Source organism: Trachypithecus francoisi, unplaced genomic scaffold, assembly GCF_009764315.1.
Source record: "Trachypithecus francoisi isolate TF-2019V2 unplaced genomic scaffold, Tfra_2.0 Lachesis_group6, whole genome shotgun sequence".
NCBI classification, from domain to species: domain Eukaryota; kingdom Metazoa; phylum Chordata; class Mammalia; order Primates; family Cercopithecidae; genus Trachypithecus; species Trachypithecus francoisi.
Genome location: NW_022681471.1, coordinates 40772676 through 40787300, shown reverse-complemented (window position 1 = coordinate 40787300; position 14625 = coordinate 40772676). Strand labels below are relative to the sequence as shown.

Here is a 14625-nt window from a genome sequence, read left to right as displayed (position 1 = left end):
AAAATTAGCTGGGTGTGGTGGTATGCACCTGTGGTCTTAGCTACTTGGGAGGCTGAGGTAGGAGGATTGTTTGAGCCCAGGAGGTTGAGGCTGCAGTCAGCTGTATTCACACCACTGCACTTGCACTTCAGCCTGGGTGACAGAGTGAGACCATTAAAAAAAAAAAAGAAATTAAAGTAATTTCAAATTGGCATGCTAAGGAAGTCAAGATTTATACTTTTTTACCATGTCAAACATTATTTCATTCCTAAATTATAAAATATTGCTCCTTTTCCTAGAGGGAGCAGTCATGATTACTACTGGATCCACAGATACAAAAAAAAAAAAAAGGAAAAAAGAAAAAGAAAAAAAGGAAAAAACAATTTTGAAAACAGCTTAATGTGCCTTCTTTAAAGCCAACTTTTGACCTATTTTTTTTTAATACTTAAAAAATGTAAGAAAGGAATTGGATTTTTGTGTTTAAATAAAAATAAAAGACGCTAGATAGCATAGATAATAGGAACAAATAATATAAGCAATTGGGCCTGCCTTTGGCACTTACTCTTTTCTTTGGTTTTTCTCAGAATCCAGAGTTATGTTTCTGGAAAAGTATGCTAGTAAAACATTGAAACACATCTCTCATTGTCTAGCTCATCTCATACTGTACCATACCATTTCAAATGTAGTCTATTAGAAAGTTTATGGATATTTTCATGCTGCTTCCATTTAAATTTTTATTTCCATTTTTAAAGAAACACACTTTTTTTTTGCATTTTTCTTTTTTATTGGTGCCATATGATACTTTGGAGGCATTAGTCAAGAATTGTATAAGGTTTCCCTAGCATGGCCAATAAGATTTAGTTTCTGTGATCCTGGCAGAGATTATTATCTAGAATTAGAATATTACTTCAACCCTATATCTGGAATATCCAGGTAATAGCTTTGATACTTAGCTTGAACTGTGCCCTCTGCCACTATAGATTAAGGGAAGTTCCTTCTCCTTTTTTGTGTGTATTAAAAAGATATTAATGCAAATGCTCACAGGTTAACTAGGTTCATGAAGATTCCCTCCCTTCATGTTTCCCTGAAACTATGAAAGGAGCAGGGAATTTGGGGGAGAGACTAGTTGAATATTCAGCTAGAGATCTTAAAGCAATGTAATGTTGACCAGGCTGCAACCTACACACCTGAGCCTTATGTAGTCCCTTTTCAGCCTCGTGCAGCAGTTGCCCTGAGTTAAGCCGCAAAGTCAGTTGCCTTCTAGTCCCAAAGCTCAGCTGCTTATGCATACTTTTCTCAACCTTGGTCTGATTGGGTTAATCCCACTCTTTCCCAAGGAGGTAACTCTAAGCACTTTCTCCCTCCCTCCCACGTCTCCTCCTCAGTCTGAGTTCCCTATTCCTAGGAGGATTGGCTCTTCCTCTTCTTTTCACAGGGTCCTGACTTGTCCTGGGCAAGCCAAGTCCATTGCTTCTGCTCCTGGGAAGTGCCAAGATTCTGCAGCGCTGACTTCAACTGCCTTCTCAGGCCTAGACTTTGGGCTGCTTTCCGGATACCTGCATAAGCAAGCCCTTGTTACTGCTACCCATCCTACCTGCATCCTGCTTTTTCCCTCTTGCCACACTTTTTTCCCTCTCCCTCTCACCCCCACCCTGTACAAAATGCATAAAGGATGGAAAAACTACTGCAGCCAGAAGTCTTTGAATGAGGCATCAATGGATGAATATTTAGGCAGCTTAGGGCTGTTTCGAAAGCTGACTGCCAAGGATGCCTCTTGCCTCTTTCGGGCTATTTCGGAGCAGGTAAAAGGAAAACATATCTTCCCTGTACTGAGTTTTCAGAGTTTGAGATATGGGATGGTCCTGTAGTTTGCCAAAAGAAACAAAAAAATTCCCCTGCTTTCTAGTGAAAACATCAGGCCTATCAGGTCCTAGAGAGAAGCTGCTTGCTCTTCTTAGCTTGGTGCATGCCTTTGCTTAATAGTCTATATTGCTGTACCTTTGCTATCTTTTCTGTTTTTTAAATGCTAGTTTGTAACGTAGGAGGGGTAAGGTGAGGCTAAAGACAACTTTGAAATATGTCTTGATCCTTTGTAAGCATCCCCTGCTTCCTCTAATACCTAAGAAAAAAATTATAGGCTGTGCACATAAGGAGTAGAAAAGGGGATGGGGCATGACAGTCATCCTACCCCAATTTCGTTGAAGATGATATTAAGAAAAACTTAGAGTAAGATGATTTAATTTCCCAATTTCCTACATATGTTCTGAATAAGGAAGGCTTAAGTGTCCAGTTCATAGTCTTGATTTAGAAGTGCCTATTTTAAATGACTACTGACAGTAGGCTGGTCTTCTCTTTTTAGTTGTTTTGCAGCCAGGTCCATCATTTGGAAATCAGGAAGGCTTGTGTCTCATATATGAGGGAAAATCAACAAACTTTTGAGTCTGTAAGTAGAATACATACCCAGGGGAGAGCTGGTAGAATATGTAGCAGGTGGGAAAGTAGTTGTGAGCACCTACCAAAATTAAACTATATCATGCAGTCTCCTCAATAGCAAATATTTAATTCCAACTGGCTCCCTTACCAGTAGCTAACGTGCTTCTGGACCCTCTGCTAGAATTAGGTTGTTTAAAAATCAAGGTTAATTAAAAATCAAGAATAATCTACATTTTCCCACTACTTACCTCGTCCTACACCAAGAACTCCAGACCCTAAAAAATTACATTTTGATTGCTGTTTTATATTATCCATACAGTTTTATTGAACAATTAATAATAGTTCATGAAAGGTTTGGCTCTGTTAATGTTTTGAAATGCATATTTTAAAATATGTACAAATGGGAACCCCCTCTATTTTCTTGCTTAATCCTGTGGACAATAATCTTCAGCCAGTCAATTTGAGGAATCTTGTAAAACTTAGTTGTAAGGGAACAAATGAGTCTAAGTATCTAGTCTTTCCATGTGACAAATTGTATAATTAGAGCTCTGCCACTAATGATTAACTTTAGGTAAAACAACTTACAGAAGACATTTGTACACCTTCATGTATTTGAATTCTTGTTAATGAAATTGGAGGCTTCCTTTTGTGTGTGTGTGTGTGTGTGTGTTGTTTTTTTTTTAAACACTTCTGGCCCTTCCAATGCTATTTGTTTCTTCTGTTTATTGTGGGTATTTGTCTGCTGTTCGAGTTTTACTCTTAATTTTCTCAACTGGTTTCAGTGAATTTTAAAACTATGTGAAGACTTCTTGACTTAAAAGCTTGTTACCTTGAAGTTGATTGTAGTCTTCTCTACACCTGGAGAAAGGATTATTCGTGACATTACTTCAAATGCAAGACCACAGTGTAAAGCAGTGCATCTCAAGTGTTCTGTGCATACAAATCACCTGGAGATCTTGTTAAACTACAGGTTTTGATTCAGTAGGTCTGAGTTGTGGCCCGAGATTTCTTTTTTTTCTTACCTTGAGACAGGGTCTTACTCTGTTGCCCAGGCTGGAGTGCAGTGGCAGGATTACGGCTTGCTGCATCCTCTGCCAGGCTGAAGCAATCCTCCCACCTCAGCCTCCAAAGTAACTTGGGACTACAGGCACACACCACCTCACTGGGCTAAGTTTTTTGTTTTTAGTAGCGATGGGGTTTTTGCCATGTTGCCCAGACTGGTCTCAGACTCCTGGGCTCAAGTGATCTGCCCGTCTTGGCCTCCCAAAGTGCTGAGACTACAAGTGTGAGCCACTGCGCTCAGTGGAGATTTCTGCATTTTTAACAAACTCTGAAGTAATGTTTGCTATTGGTTTGTGGACAACATTTTGAATAACAAAGATGTGTGTAAAATTTTAAAACTACATAAATGAATCTCAATTCAATACTGAGTGATAGAAACCGGATCCCCTGCAAAGTTTATACTGTTTGATTTCCCTTATATAAAACTCTAGAAAAAATACAAGCCAATCTATAGCGACAGAAAGCAGATCAGTGGTTATATATGAGTTATAGAGGGGCACAAGGATACTTATGGAAGTGATATATTCACTATCTCAATTGTGATGATGATTTCATAGGTGTATACATAAGTCAAAATCTGTACTATTTAAGTTGGGCAGTTTATTGTATGTCATTTATTTATTTATTTATTTATTTGAGACAGAGTCTTGCTCTGTCACCCAGGGTGGAGTGCAGTGGCATGATTTTGGCTCACTGTAAGCTCTGCCTCCTGGGTTCATGCCATTCTCCTGCCTCAGCCTCCCAAGTAGCTGGGACTACAGGTGCCCACCACCATGCCCGGCTAATTTTTTTTGTATTTTTAGTAGAGATGGGGTTTCACCATATTAGCCAGGATGGTCTCAATCTCCTGACCTCATGATCTGCCCACTTTGACCTCCCAAAGTGCTGGAATTGCAGGCTTGAGCCACTGCACCCGGCCTGTATGTCATTTATATCTCAAAACTTTTTAAAAGGAAAATTTAAATGATTTTTTAAAAGTCTAGTGATATGTATCCAGGGAACTAGAAATAAATCTATTACAGTCCTGAGTTTAATTTCATTTTTATTGAGGCATATTTTACATACAATAAAACTTATCATTTTAAGTTTACCATTTTTAGTTTTGGAGATAATATGCAATCATGGAACTACCACTACAGTCAAGATACAGAATGTTTCCATCACCCCTAAAAAGATCCCTTGTTCCATGGTCTTTTTAGAAACTAAAGAATTTCTCTTTAAAGTTCCTCAGTTTAATTTTGTAAATGCATGTCTTGTCAAATTTGAAATCCTTAGAAATACTGGTCTTGCTTGATTTTTGAAAATTGTCGTTACTTAAATTGGCGTTTCAAATGAAACTCAAAAGCATACCATTTGATGAAATGCACTGGTATGTGGATATGCCAGGACCAATTCCTAAGATACTTTTATACTCCAGCTTTTCTCCACTCATGACTTTTGTGTATGTGCAAATCTTGAGGTGCTGTGCAAAGTAGAAACTTACTACCATAATTGTTGAGCTGAGCAAAAAACCCATTGCAGGATAATATTGTAGAATATAATCAGATTTCAGTAATGCTGTGTATTTGGTTAAGTCGAGTTTGTTTTATTTTTGAAGTATGTGGAGGGATCTTTTGAGAAATACCTGGAACGGTTGGGAGATCCCAAGGTAAGATCAAATACGGGGGTTTAATCTTTTCAGAGTTATTTGGAATAGTAATGTAACTTTATTCATTCAGCTGTATTACTTTAGCCGGACCCCAACTATTTTATTTAGTAGCCAGCTGTGTTGAATCCAATAGTTCTTACATAAGTTTAGAGGCTGAAAATTGACATTGGTTTATGTCAAATATTGATAATTGTGTGTTAAGAACCCCATCAACCATAGACTAGCAAAAGAGTATACACTACTTGGAAACAGGAGAAGCTTAAGCCTTTTCACTTTAATGGGGGAGGAGGGTGGTAATGAATTTTACCAAGAGGTCATTATTTTGTTATTAAACAATTCCCCTGATTTGTAGTTTTCTTCCTTTTATGTGGGAGTAGAATTCATAAATTCATACTTTATTTAGAAATAATTTTTATGTGATAAAGTTAATTCCATGGTTCTGGACTTAAAAAACACATTTACTAAATCCCTACTGCCTTTTTATTATACTAGTTCCATCTTTATTGTGTTTTTAAAATCTGTCCTATTAACTGTCCTTATTACTTAATGGCTAAGTAGGGCTTTAGATCCTTTTTTCAGGATAAGTTTATGTTAATAAGTAGCTATCACAATATTCCAAGCCTTAAAACAGGTTATAGTGTGTTCTACAAATTCTTCATCTAAAACAGTGCTAAGCAGCTAAAAATTTGTTGAACTTGAAAAAAACTACCTCCTAGCTACAGAATGTATTTTTAAAACTCTATACACTATTTTTGTTTAGGAAAGTGCTGGCCAGCTGGAAATAAGAGCTCTTTCTCTAATTTATAAGTAAGTTATATCCTCTTTTCTTTGAGAGTGGGTGTTTGCATGCGTGTGTGTATAAGATCTCAATTAACGGTCTCTTTGGGACTGGGGAAATTTGAGATTTGATGTGTTGATATCTAGAATGAAGAAAGCTAAGAGAGAGTGTTAAAATATTTTAAATGGTTGAAAAGTCAAAAGAAGAATGTTTCATGGGATGGAAAAATTATATAAAATTCAGATTTCAGTGTCTATAAAGCTTTGTTGGAACACAGTCATGCTCATTCACTTATGCATTATCTGTGCTGCTTTCATGCTACCAAAGCAAAGTTGAATAAACCATATAGTCTGCAAAAGCTGAAATGCCTATTTTCTAGCCTTTTGCCAAAAAAATAAAGGAGAGCACCACCCCCACCACCCCCACAGCCATACATACAACTAATAATTCGTTGTCTTTACCCCTTCTCCTCCCAAATTAAGATACATTAAAAAAAAATCCATATGACTTTAGGGGCAATTAGCCGTCTACTTTGTATTAACATCATTTAGCCCTTTTGGATTATTTTAAAGCCAAACATTAAACCGGATATTTATATTACTTTGTATGAATAAGGTAGGCAATTTAAAAGCAGAAATAGTTGTTCCTATAACTATCTCTTACATATGCCAAATTATGTCTTCCCACTTAACCTTTGTTTTCCCCATGTAGTCGGGATTTCATTCTTTATCGCTTTCCTGGAAAACCTCCAACTTATGTCACAGATAATGGCTATGAAGACAAGGTAAGAAGATGAGTGAATGTTGACTTATATAAAAGAAGTTGAATGATGCTTCTGGCTTGCCTGGATATTAAATCATTTTTTTTAACTTAATGAAAAGCATAGTCTGAATGACAGGTTTCTCTGTTACTAGCATTTTCCTCTGTAGTCAGTTAATCTCAGTGTTGTTAGCCCTCTAAACAGATCTGATTGTCATTTCTCTGTGATAGGAAAAAAGCCACCCCAAACCCTAATTGGCTTCTCAATGACTAAAAAGGATAAGGTTCAAACTTTGAAGCTAGGCATTCAGCATCCTGAAAGGTCCCAAAGCAGCTTTATTTTCTTCCATCCTTATTATGCCATGCTTCCAGGTATTCTGCCTTTCATACTTTGTGTCTTTGTATTTGAAACTTTCCCAATGCCCCTGGAGTCATTTTCTCACTTTGTTCTCCCCTAGCAGCTCCCAAGTAATTGCAGTATTTATTATATTGTGTTTGTCTTCATATGTATTTCTTTCATTATCTGAAAGTTTCTTGAGGGAAGTGACAGTGTCTACTACTGCCTGGTAAAGTATTTGATTGTTAGTTGAGAATACTCAGCAGATAAATTGTTTTTCAGCATACAGTTTCTCCTCCAAAAAGTTTATAAAAGAAAAGCCTTTATCCTGATTATTTTATTAGTGAAATATAGACTACATAGTGTTTGAGTTTTATATGTCTTATTTCACAACATGGAACACAATTTAGACAAAATTTTAATGATGGCAAGACAAGACTAGAGACCAGGAGAACTGTTAGGATGCTGTTATGGTAATTGAGGGGGAATATCTGAACTAAGGAGAAGTACCATTAGGAATAGAGAAGACTGAGTAGGAGATAACTTAGAAGATAAGTACGAATGAGGTACATTAATTATCTCCTTTCTGAGCTTTGGGGACACCAAAATGAATACAGTGAAATCCTTGCCCTCCAAGAGCTTAAGGGGCGATGAAGGCAGAACTGCAAAGGGTTAATTACAGCAAAGTGGTAAGTTTTATAATAAAAACTGTGCTAAAAGCACAAAGGAAAAACCCCTTCTTTCTGCTTGAGGGAGTTTAGAAAGCTTCATGGTGGTAGTGACATTTAAGTAGAGTATAAAAGAGTCCATCAAATATGAAGAGCAGTGTATTCAGAGGAAACACTATATACAGAGGCATAGAAGCAAGAGACCCTTTGGGACTTAAGGAGGATGATGCTGGAAAGATAGGCTACAGTTACATTGTAAGAGGTAGAACAAGCCATGCCAAATAATTTGTCTTTTCATTGTACAGAATAGTCATTTGAAACTTTTTCCCAACATTTTATTATGATGTTCAAACATACAGAAAAGTTAACAGAATTTTACAGTAAGCATCCATATACTTACCCACCACCTAAAATCTGCTGTTAACATCTTAGTATTCTTATAACATATCTATTCCTCGATCCATTCATCTGTCCATCTTTCTTTTTTGATGTATTTTAAAGTAAATTTCAGACACCAGCACACTTGAACCCGAAACACTAATGGAAAGTTTTTAGGCAAAGGTGTGACATAATCTGAATTGTTTGAGGAAGAGGAGTGTTAGCTTTTGTATCTAAGCAGTTGTACATAGCATTGCTTGAGATGAAATTTGGATCTTTACCAGGGATCTTGAAACTTCCAGTTCAGTTTTTCCCCAACATTGTATTCTGAAATTTTTCATACAGAGAGAAGTTTGAAGACTCATGTAGTAAACATTCATGTACCCACCACTTAGTTCCTACAGTTATACAGTTCCATTTTAAATGTCGTGTGTGTCTTACAGAGAGATTATTTAGCTAATTTAGGGGGAACATTACCCATTGGGAACCATGAGAATACAAAAATGTCAGACCTTTTGAGTGTGTACAACCTACAAATGTCCATACATGTATACAGAGCTAATGCTTACCAGCACTTGGGTATTTGCATGTACAGGATAGTGCATATATATGTCTGATTGGGAATTTATAGAGTGGGGAGGTGTGTTTATATTGAAAAGCCAGGTGCTTTTATTCTGTGATGCTTTGCTTTCCCTAAAACTTTGTTGCTTTATCTCAGTTCACGCTCCTAAAATTGGCATCAGGACCGAGTTTTTAAAAATGAGGCCGGGTTTGGTGGCTCATGCCTGTAATTCCAGCACTTTGGGAGGTCGAGGCAGATGGATCACTTGAGGTCAGGAGTTTGAGACCAGCCTGGCCAATATGATGAAACCCCGTGTCTACTAAAAATACCCAAATTAGCTGTCTGTGGTGGTGCATGCCTGTAATTCCAGCTACTCGGGAGGCTGAGGTAGAAGAATCACTTGAGCCCAGGAGGCGGAGGTTGTAGTGAGCCAAGATTTCGCCACTACACTCCAGCCTGGGCGACAGAGCAAGACTCCATCTCAAAAATAAATAAATAAAAATGACTTTATTATAGGCGTGAACATTATTAACGAACCTTCTAAAAATATTTTAGAACAAACTTTCATAGAAATAAATGTCTAATATTCACTTCAGTATCTTTCACCTTCTGTGTTGACTTAATTCTGCATTCTACATAGTTATCTTCGGTTTCTTAAGTGTATTCAGCTGAAATCGAGCCATCTTCACTCAGCTCATTTGCTCTATCTAGATAGAAGTACATACTTATATTAAAAACAAAATAAAATTAAGTCTGGAAACGTAGAGTAAGAAAGTCCCCACTCATCCTCTTCAATCATATGCACTTCGAAGTAACAAGTATTGGTTCTCATGCACTTCAAAGTAACAAACTATTAAGTATTGGTGAGTATCTTTCTGTATCAGTTTCTTTGTGTTTGTCTTTTAAATGTAAATGGGCTCATATTTAACATTGTTACTTGTTCTTTTTAAATATCCTTCTTAGTAATATAGATCTACTCCATTTTTTCACTAGTTTACTGCCATTAATTACATCCCATCTGCCCGCTCCCAAACAAACCACCCACAAGTATGTATGAAGTACTATTTCATGTTGGGATACCATGAGAAACATAAAAGCCATTATGCCTTGTTTTGCCTCTTCCAGTCAAAATGGAAATTCTTGCTACTTTAATAGAGAAATTATATAGTTGTCTGTCTTCTTTCTATAAGAACTACTTGTTCATCAGTCTGGTTAACTGAATGCCTTTATTCCTTAACAGCTGCCTCTAGTTATTAATACTTCTTAGAGTTCCCAGTTCTTGTAGCCCAAAGTACAAAGGGTTTCTCTGCTCACAATCTGCTCACTGTTCTTGTGGGTTAATAAACTCTTAAATGCAAATACCCCTTGTGGTAGGAGAAACTTATAACTTAAACTTTACTGTGAGTTACTTTAGCTTGACACTTGACTTCGGTACTTTGAAATGGATTATTACTGAAATAGAATTGTGATTTCCAAAAAGACAAGTGAAGAATGATAGACCTGGGATCAAATAACTGGATTATTGGGAGAAGTTAGCTCAGGGAAGAGTAGGAAGATAGAAAAAAAGAATGCTTAGGATCATTTTTTTTCTGCCAAAGAGGCTTGTGGCAACATCTTTCCACAGATTGCAGAATCATTTTGAGTAACTCAGGTTGCTGATACCTTCAAATGGAAGAACCTTAATCACTAGGGATTATATCCCTTATATAAGACAGATTTTTTTTTAAGAGATGGGGATCTCACTATGTGGCCTAGGCTAGAGTGCAGTGGCTATTCACAGGTGAGATCATAGCACACTACAGCTTCAAACCCCTGGGCTCAAGTGACCCTCCTGCCGTAGTAGCTGAGACTATAGGCACACACCACCCCACCTGGCAAAGACAGATTTTTTTAACAAAAATTCAGAAAGGTTTTGGAACAGTTATGTAAACAAATTTCATCACATGCAACATTTTGACTGACAAAATTTTGCTTAACAAGCATGGCCTTTGAATTGTTTTGGGAAAAAAAAACTCTAGGGATTCAAGGAATCAGCTCAGACTTTAAACTGTCATTTTTGTAGCCTGAGATGTGCCTTAATTCATTGAGGAAGTCTCTCTAGCAGTATTGGTGCTATATAGTGTATTGATATATTGCTATTCAGTTAAATGGATAACTTTTTTCAATTTAGATTAATTTTATTGACAAGGTTTATAAGAATAAATTAAATATTTAAAATCGAAGACCAATTATTAGGTCTCATTTAGTTGCTTATTTTGTTCACGTCTATTTACCTTTCCCTAGTGTCTGAGTAACTATCAAACAAGTCAAACCTGTGAAAATACCTGTTAACATTCAACATATATATTTCTGTTCCATGATGCAAAGATATTTTTCAACCCTTAATTGGTACATCAAATGTGTCATTCTATCATAAGCAGCATGTTTTAAAATTCAGATTTAATAAACTGATTTAAGACAGTAAATTTGAAAGACAAAATTAGTCTCATTCAGGAGTGGTCCATTATGTTGATCATCTAGAATCAACACTGATTAGCCAAACTTTAAAAGCCAGAGCCCCAACTCCAGAGAAACATTAAATTTCTTTAATGTAAAAGTATATATTTTTGAGACACACTTTGTCAGAGATATCCACGATTGCTTGCACATTATATTCTGGCATTATAATCTGGTACTTTAATCGTAATCATGAAGGTGGCTAGGTTTCCGGTAAATATCAGCATTTTATATGGGTAAAAGCAGTTAATAAAAATCGGTTCATTCACTATAAGCCAAATGTGGTTGTACTTAATCCCACCCCTTCCCAAAGTTTTTGAAGCTTTGATATGTTGATTTTTGGTCAGTCCTTAATATAAAACGTACTTACAGACACTTTTACAGAGTTAATACTAAAATTACAAATTGATGACACTTTCAAGACAAAGCAGGATAACTGTTCCTTCATGTTCCATCACTGAATTGACTTTCACTGCTCCATCATACTGTCTGGCTGAACACTGACATTACATAGTCTACAACTGTAAAGGTACCTACCTATGTGAGTTTAAAAAGTGGTCTGCACAAAAGAAATTTAAAAACTTTGTATACAACAAATTGTTTTTTAAAAATACAAAAATAACATCTATCACTTTTGTCATGCTGACAATCTGACATATATACACATGCAGGAGAAAAGTTCCAATTCAGTCATCTGGATAACTGTAGCTTGTATATTTTTAATATGATGGACACACTGCCGCTGAATTTTCACACTGACAGAGATGTGTATTCAAAATATTCATATACTAAATACTGCAGTCTGTGTGTATAAATCCCAGTCATAATAGTTTTTGTTCTACTGATTAAAAGTATGCCTTAAGCAAGCTAATATTAAGTGCACTAAAAACCACAACAGTTCAAGAATCTATGACCTTATATAAAGAAACCCATAATGTACAAAATACAACTATAAAAGCAAGGAACAATTAATGCCATGTAAGATTTTAAACTAAAAATGGCATAGAAATGCAATTTAAAATAGCAAACTCAAATTCACATAACACTCAACATAAAAAGGTCAGCAGTAAGTTCTAATGTTGCTTAACAAGGATTTAGAAAAGGAAATACATTCTCTTTGCTGGTATAATGGTATAAATCAAATCTTCAAATCTGTGGGAACGAGTCATCTTCTCTGTCCTCTATCTCAAGAAATTAGCTCTTTTACAGTTGTTTTTATGAAATATTCTTTCAGTTAAATCATAAGTAGGATAATTTTCATAGACCTTTTTGCAAATCTGTTTCATTGTGACTTCTTCCAAGTTAGCACTGGCCAGTAATTTCTTTATTGTTTCCTTTAATTCTTCATCTGTAGGGGGTTTCTTCAACTTTTTAATTAAAGGTTCATCATCTGAACTATCCTCACACTCACTTTCTTTTTTGGAACTGTTTTGATTCTTCTTGGTGGTGCTGCTATCTGCTTTCTTAACATTGGCACTTTTCACAGATTTTTTACTTTTAGAAGTAGCTTTCTGTTTAGGTTTTTCTCTTTTGGCTGTCTTTTTTGGTGGCTCCTCTTCACTTTCTTTATCTTCATCATCTGAAGACTCTTCCTTGTTTTTCTTTTCATCTTCATCACTATTAGATTCATCTGACAGAATTTCAGGACATTTGGTTCGCTTAGCCTTCCTTGCCATTCCAGAACTGTTCCGTTCCTTTTTACTGGGTTTGCTAGAATTTTTTTTAGATTTTGGCTGTGGTTTGCCAGAAGGCTTTGGATGCATTAAGAATTCAAGATCCTCTTCGCTAGTTCACTATTTATACCTGATCTCTCCAAATCAAGAACCTCACAGATGTTCTTTAGCATGGCATTTCTAAATTTTTTCAACATTTCTTCTTCTTTTTATATTGGACACTTCCTTTTTCAAACGGAAAGCCACTGAACTGACCCACATTCTTCTTTAATGAGGACACAGTGCCTGGCCTGTTGTAAAGCAGTTTGTGTAGATTTCTAACTTCATTGGTTTTCTTCTTACATAGAAAAAAAATATATCCTCTCAATTTCACAAAGTTTCTGCCCCTTTCCTTGTGCAATTGTAAATGGCTCTCTCTGTAAGGAAGAGACTTGCATTGTCAACCTCTCTACTTTCTTCTTTTCCCTCTTGCCTTCCACGATGAGACTCTTTTCTTTTTCCTTCTCCTCCTGGTTGTCGTCCTTGTCCTCTTCCTCCTCGCTCTCCTCTCTGGGACCGGGCATTTCGGGTTCTTTCTCGGATGCGGGCTGGGTGGGGGTTCCCTCTCCCTCCGCAGCAGGGGCTGAGGCTGACATGTTGTGAACCCCGGATCCCGGCCGCCGCGGGCCTGGCACACGAGGGCACGAGGAGGTTCTGGAAGGCGGCGGCAGCCGACGCCGAGGAGAAGGCGAACGGGCCGCTGTTTGGCGTGACGCTCGTGCTGCGCGCTCGGCTCCCCAGAATCAACAAGATTTTCAAAATGGATAACTTTTGAAATAATTGAATAAAATCCCTTTCCTCCCTTAGTCTGAGTTTGGAGTATTTGGGTATTTTACCTAATTTTTCCAGTCATTCTTAGAAGTTAACTAGGTCTTTTGGCATCTGTTAGGCTTTCTGTTATGTTCAATAACTCAATTTCTAAGTGTTCCTTTTTTTTTTTTTTTTTTAAGCAAATTTGTAAATCAGGACTTGTTTGGCATATTAATGTGATTAAGGCTCACAGTGTAACCTTAGTAGTAATTTTAATCTTGGCATTTAAAAGTCACTGCCAAGAAAATCTTTATGAGGTACAGGTTGCATTTCCTTATATTTAGATTTTAAAAATCACTTAAAAAAAAAGAAATTCAAATAGTTATCAGTTACTGACTACTGACTCAATTTCAAGTTAATTATCATCTTAATTTCATGGTTTTAAGATGTGTAACATTCACTTAATTGTTCTGTGTGTTTTTCTTTAGATTCTACTCTGCTATTCAAGTAGTGGTCACTATGATTCTGTGTACTCAAAACAATTTCAGTCAAGTGCAGCTGTTTGTCAGGGTATGTGAAGGCTTTATAAATTTTGGGTGTGATTTCAGATGACTTGTTTTCACTCGGACCTACCATGAATAGCCCCTTTAAAACCTTGTTGGTACCTGTTTGCATGCAGGATTATGACTATTTTCACATGGTTAATATAAATCTTATTTTGACAATTGGAATTTCGGCCATTTTTTCTTCAGCTGTATTGTACGAAATTCTCTATAAAGATGTGTTTGTTGTGGATGAAGAAGAGTTGAAAACTGCGATTAAATTGTTTCGAAGTGGTTCTAAGAAGAACAGAAATAATGCTGTGACTGGAAACGAGGATGCCCATACTGATTACAAGAGTTCAAATCAGAATAGGTAATAAAGGGAAAGGGAATATCATAATAATTATGTTTCATACTTATGTGCATAGTCATTTGAAAGTGGAAGGGGCCTGGCAAGCTTATGAGTTAGGTTATATATTCACACATACACATGTTAGGATATGTATTTTTAATGGGGGGAG

At 36.5% G+C, this 14625-nt stretch overlaps 1 protein-coding gene and 1 pseudogene across 13 annotated transcripts in view; one reads left to right on the top strand and one right to left on the bottom strand.

Annotated features, from left to right (window-relative positions):
• ALG13 (ALG13 UDP-N-acetylglucosaminyltransferase subunit) overlaps positions 1 to 14625 on the top strand; it is an 89359-nt gene that overhangs the window by 25577 nt on the left and 49157 nt on the right. For 9 of the 12 annotated variants that reach the window (XM_033200876.1, XM_033200875.1, XM_033200883.1 and 6 more), the window contains exons 4-10: positions 1415 to 1781; positions 2339 to 2422; positions 5072 to 5122; positions 5883 to 5929; positions 6612 to 6684; positions 14051 to 14132; positions 14315 to 14477. In XM_033200876.1, the coding sequence (XP_033056767.1) occupies positions 1415 to 1781; positions 2339 to 2422; positions 5072 to 5122; positions 5883 to 5929; positions 6612 to 6684; positions 14051 to 14132; positions 14315 to 14477 (867 nt within the window). The remainder of the gene's footprint in view (positions 1 to 1414; positions 1782 to 2338; positions 2423 to 5071; positions 5123 to 5882; positions 5930 to 6611; positions 6685 to 14050; positions 14133 to 14314; positions 14478 to 14625) is intronic. The other 3 variants (XM_033200884.1, XM_033200885.1, XM_033200886.1) reach the window with 1 other exon arrangement.
• LOC117077237 lies at positions 10769 to 13549 on the bottom strand (annotated as a pseudogene). Its single transcript, XR_004434710.1, has one exon. The product of XR_004434710.1 is annotated as a protein DEK-like (transcript).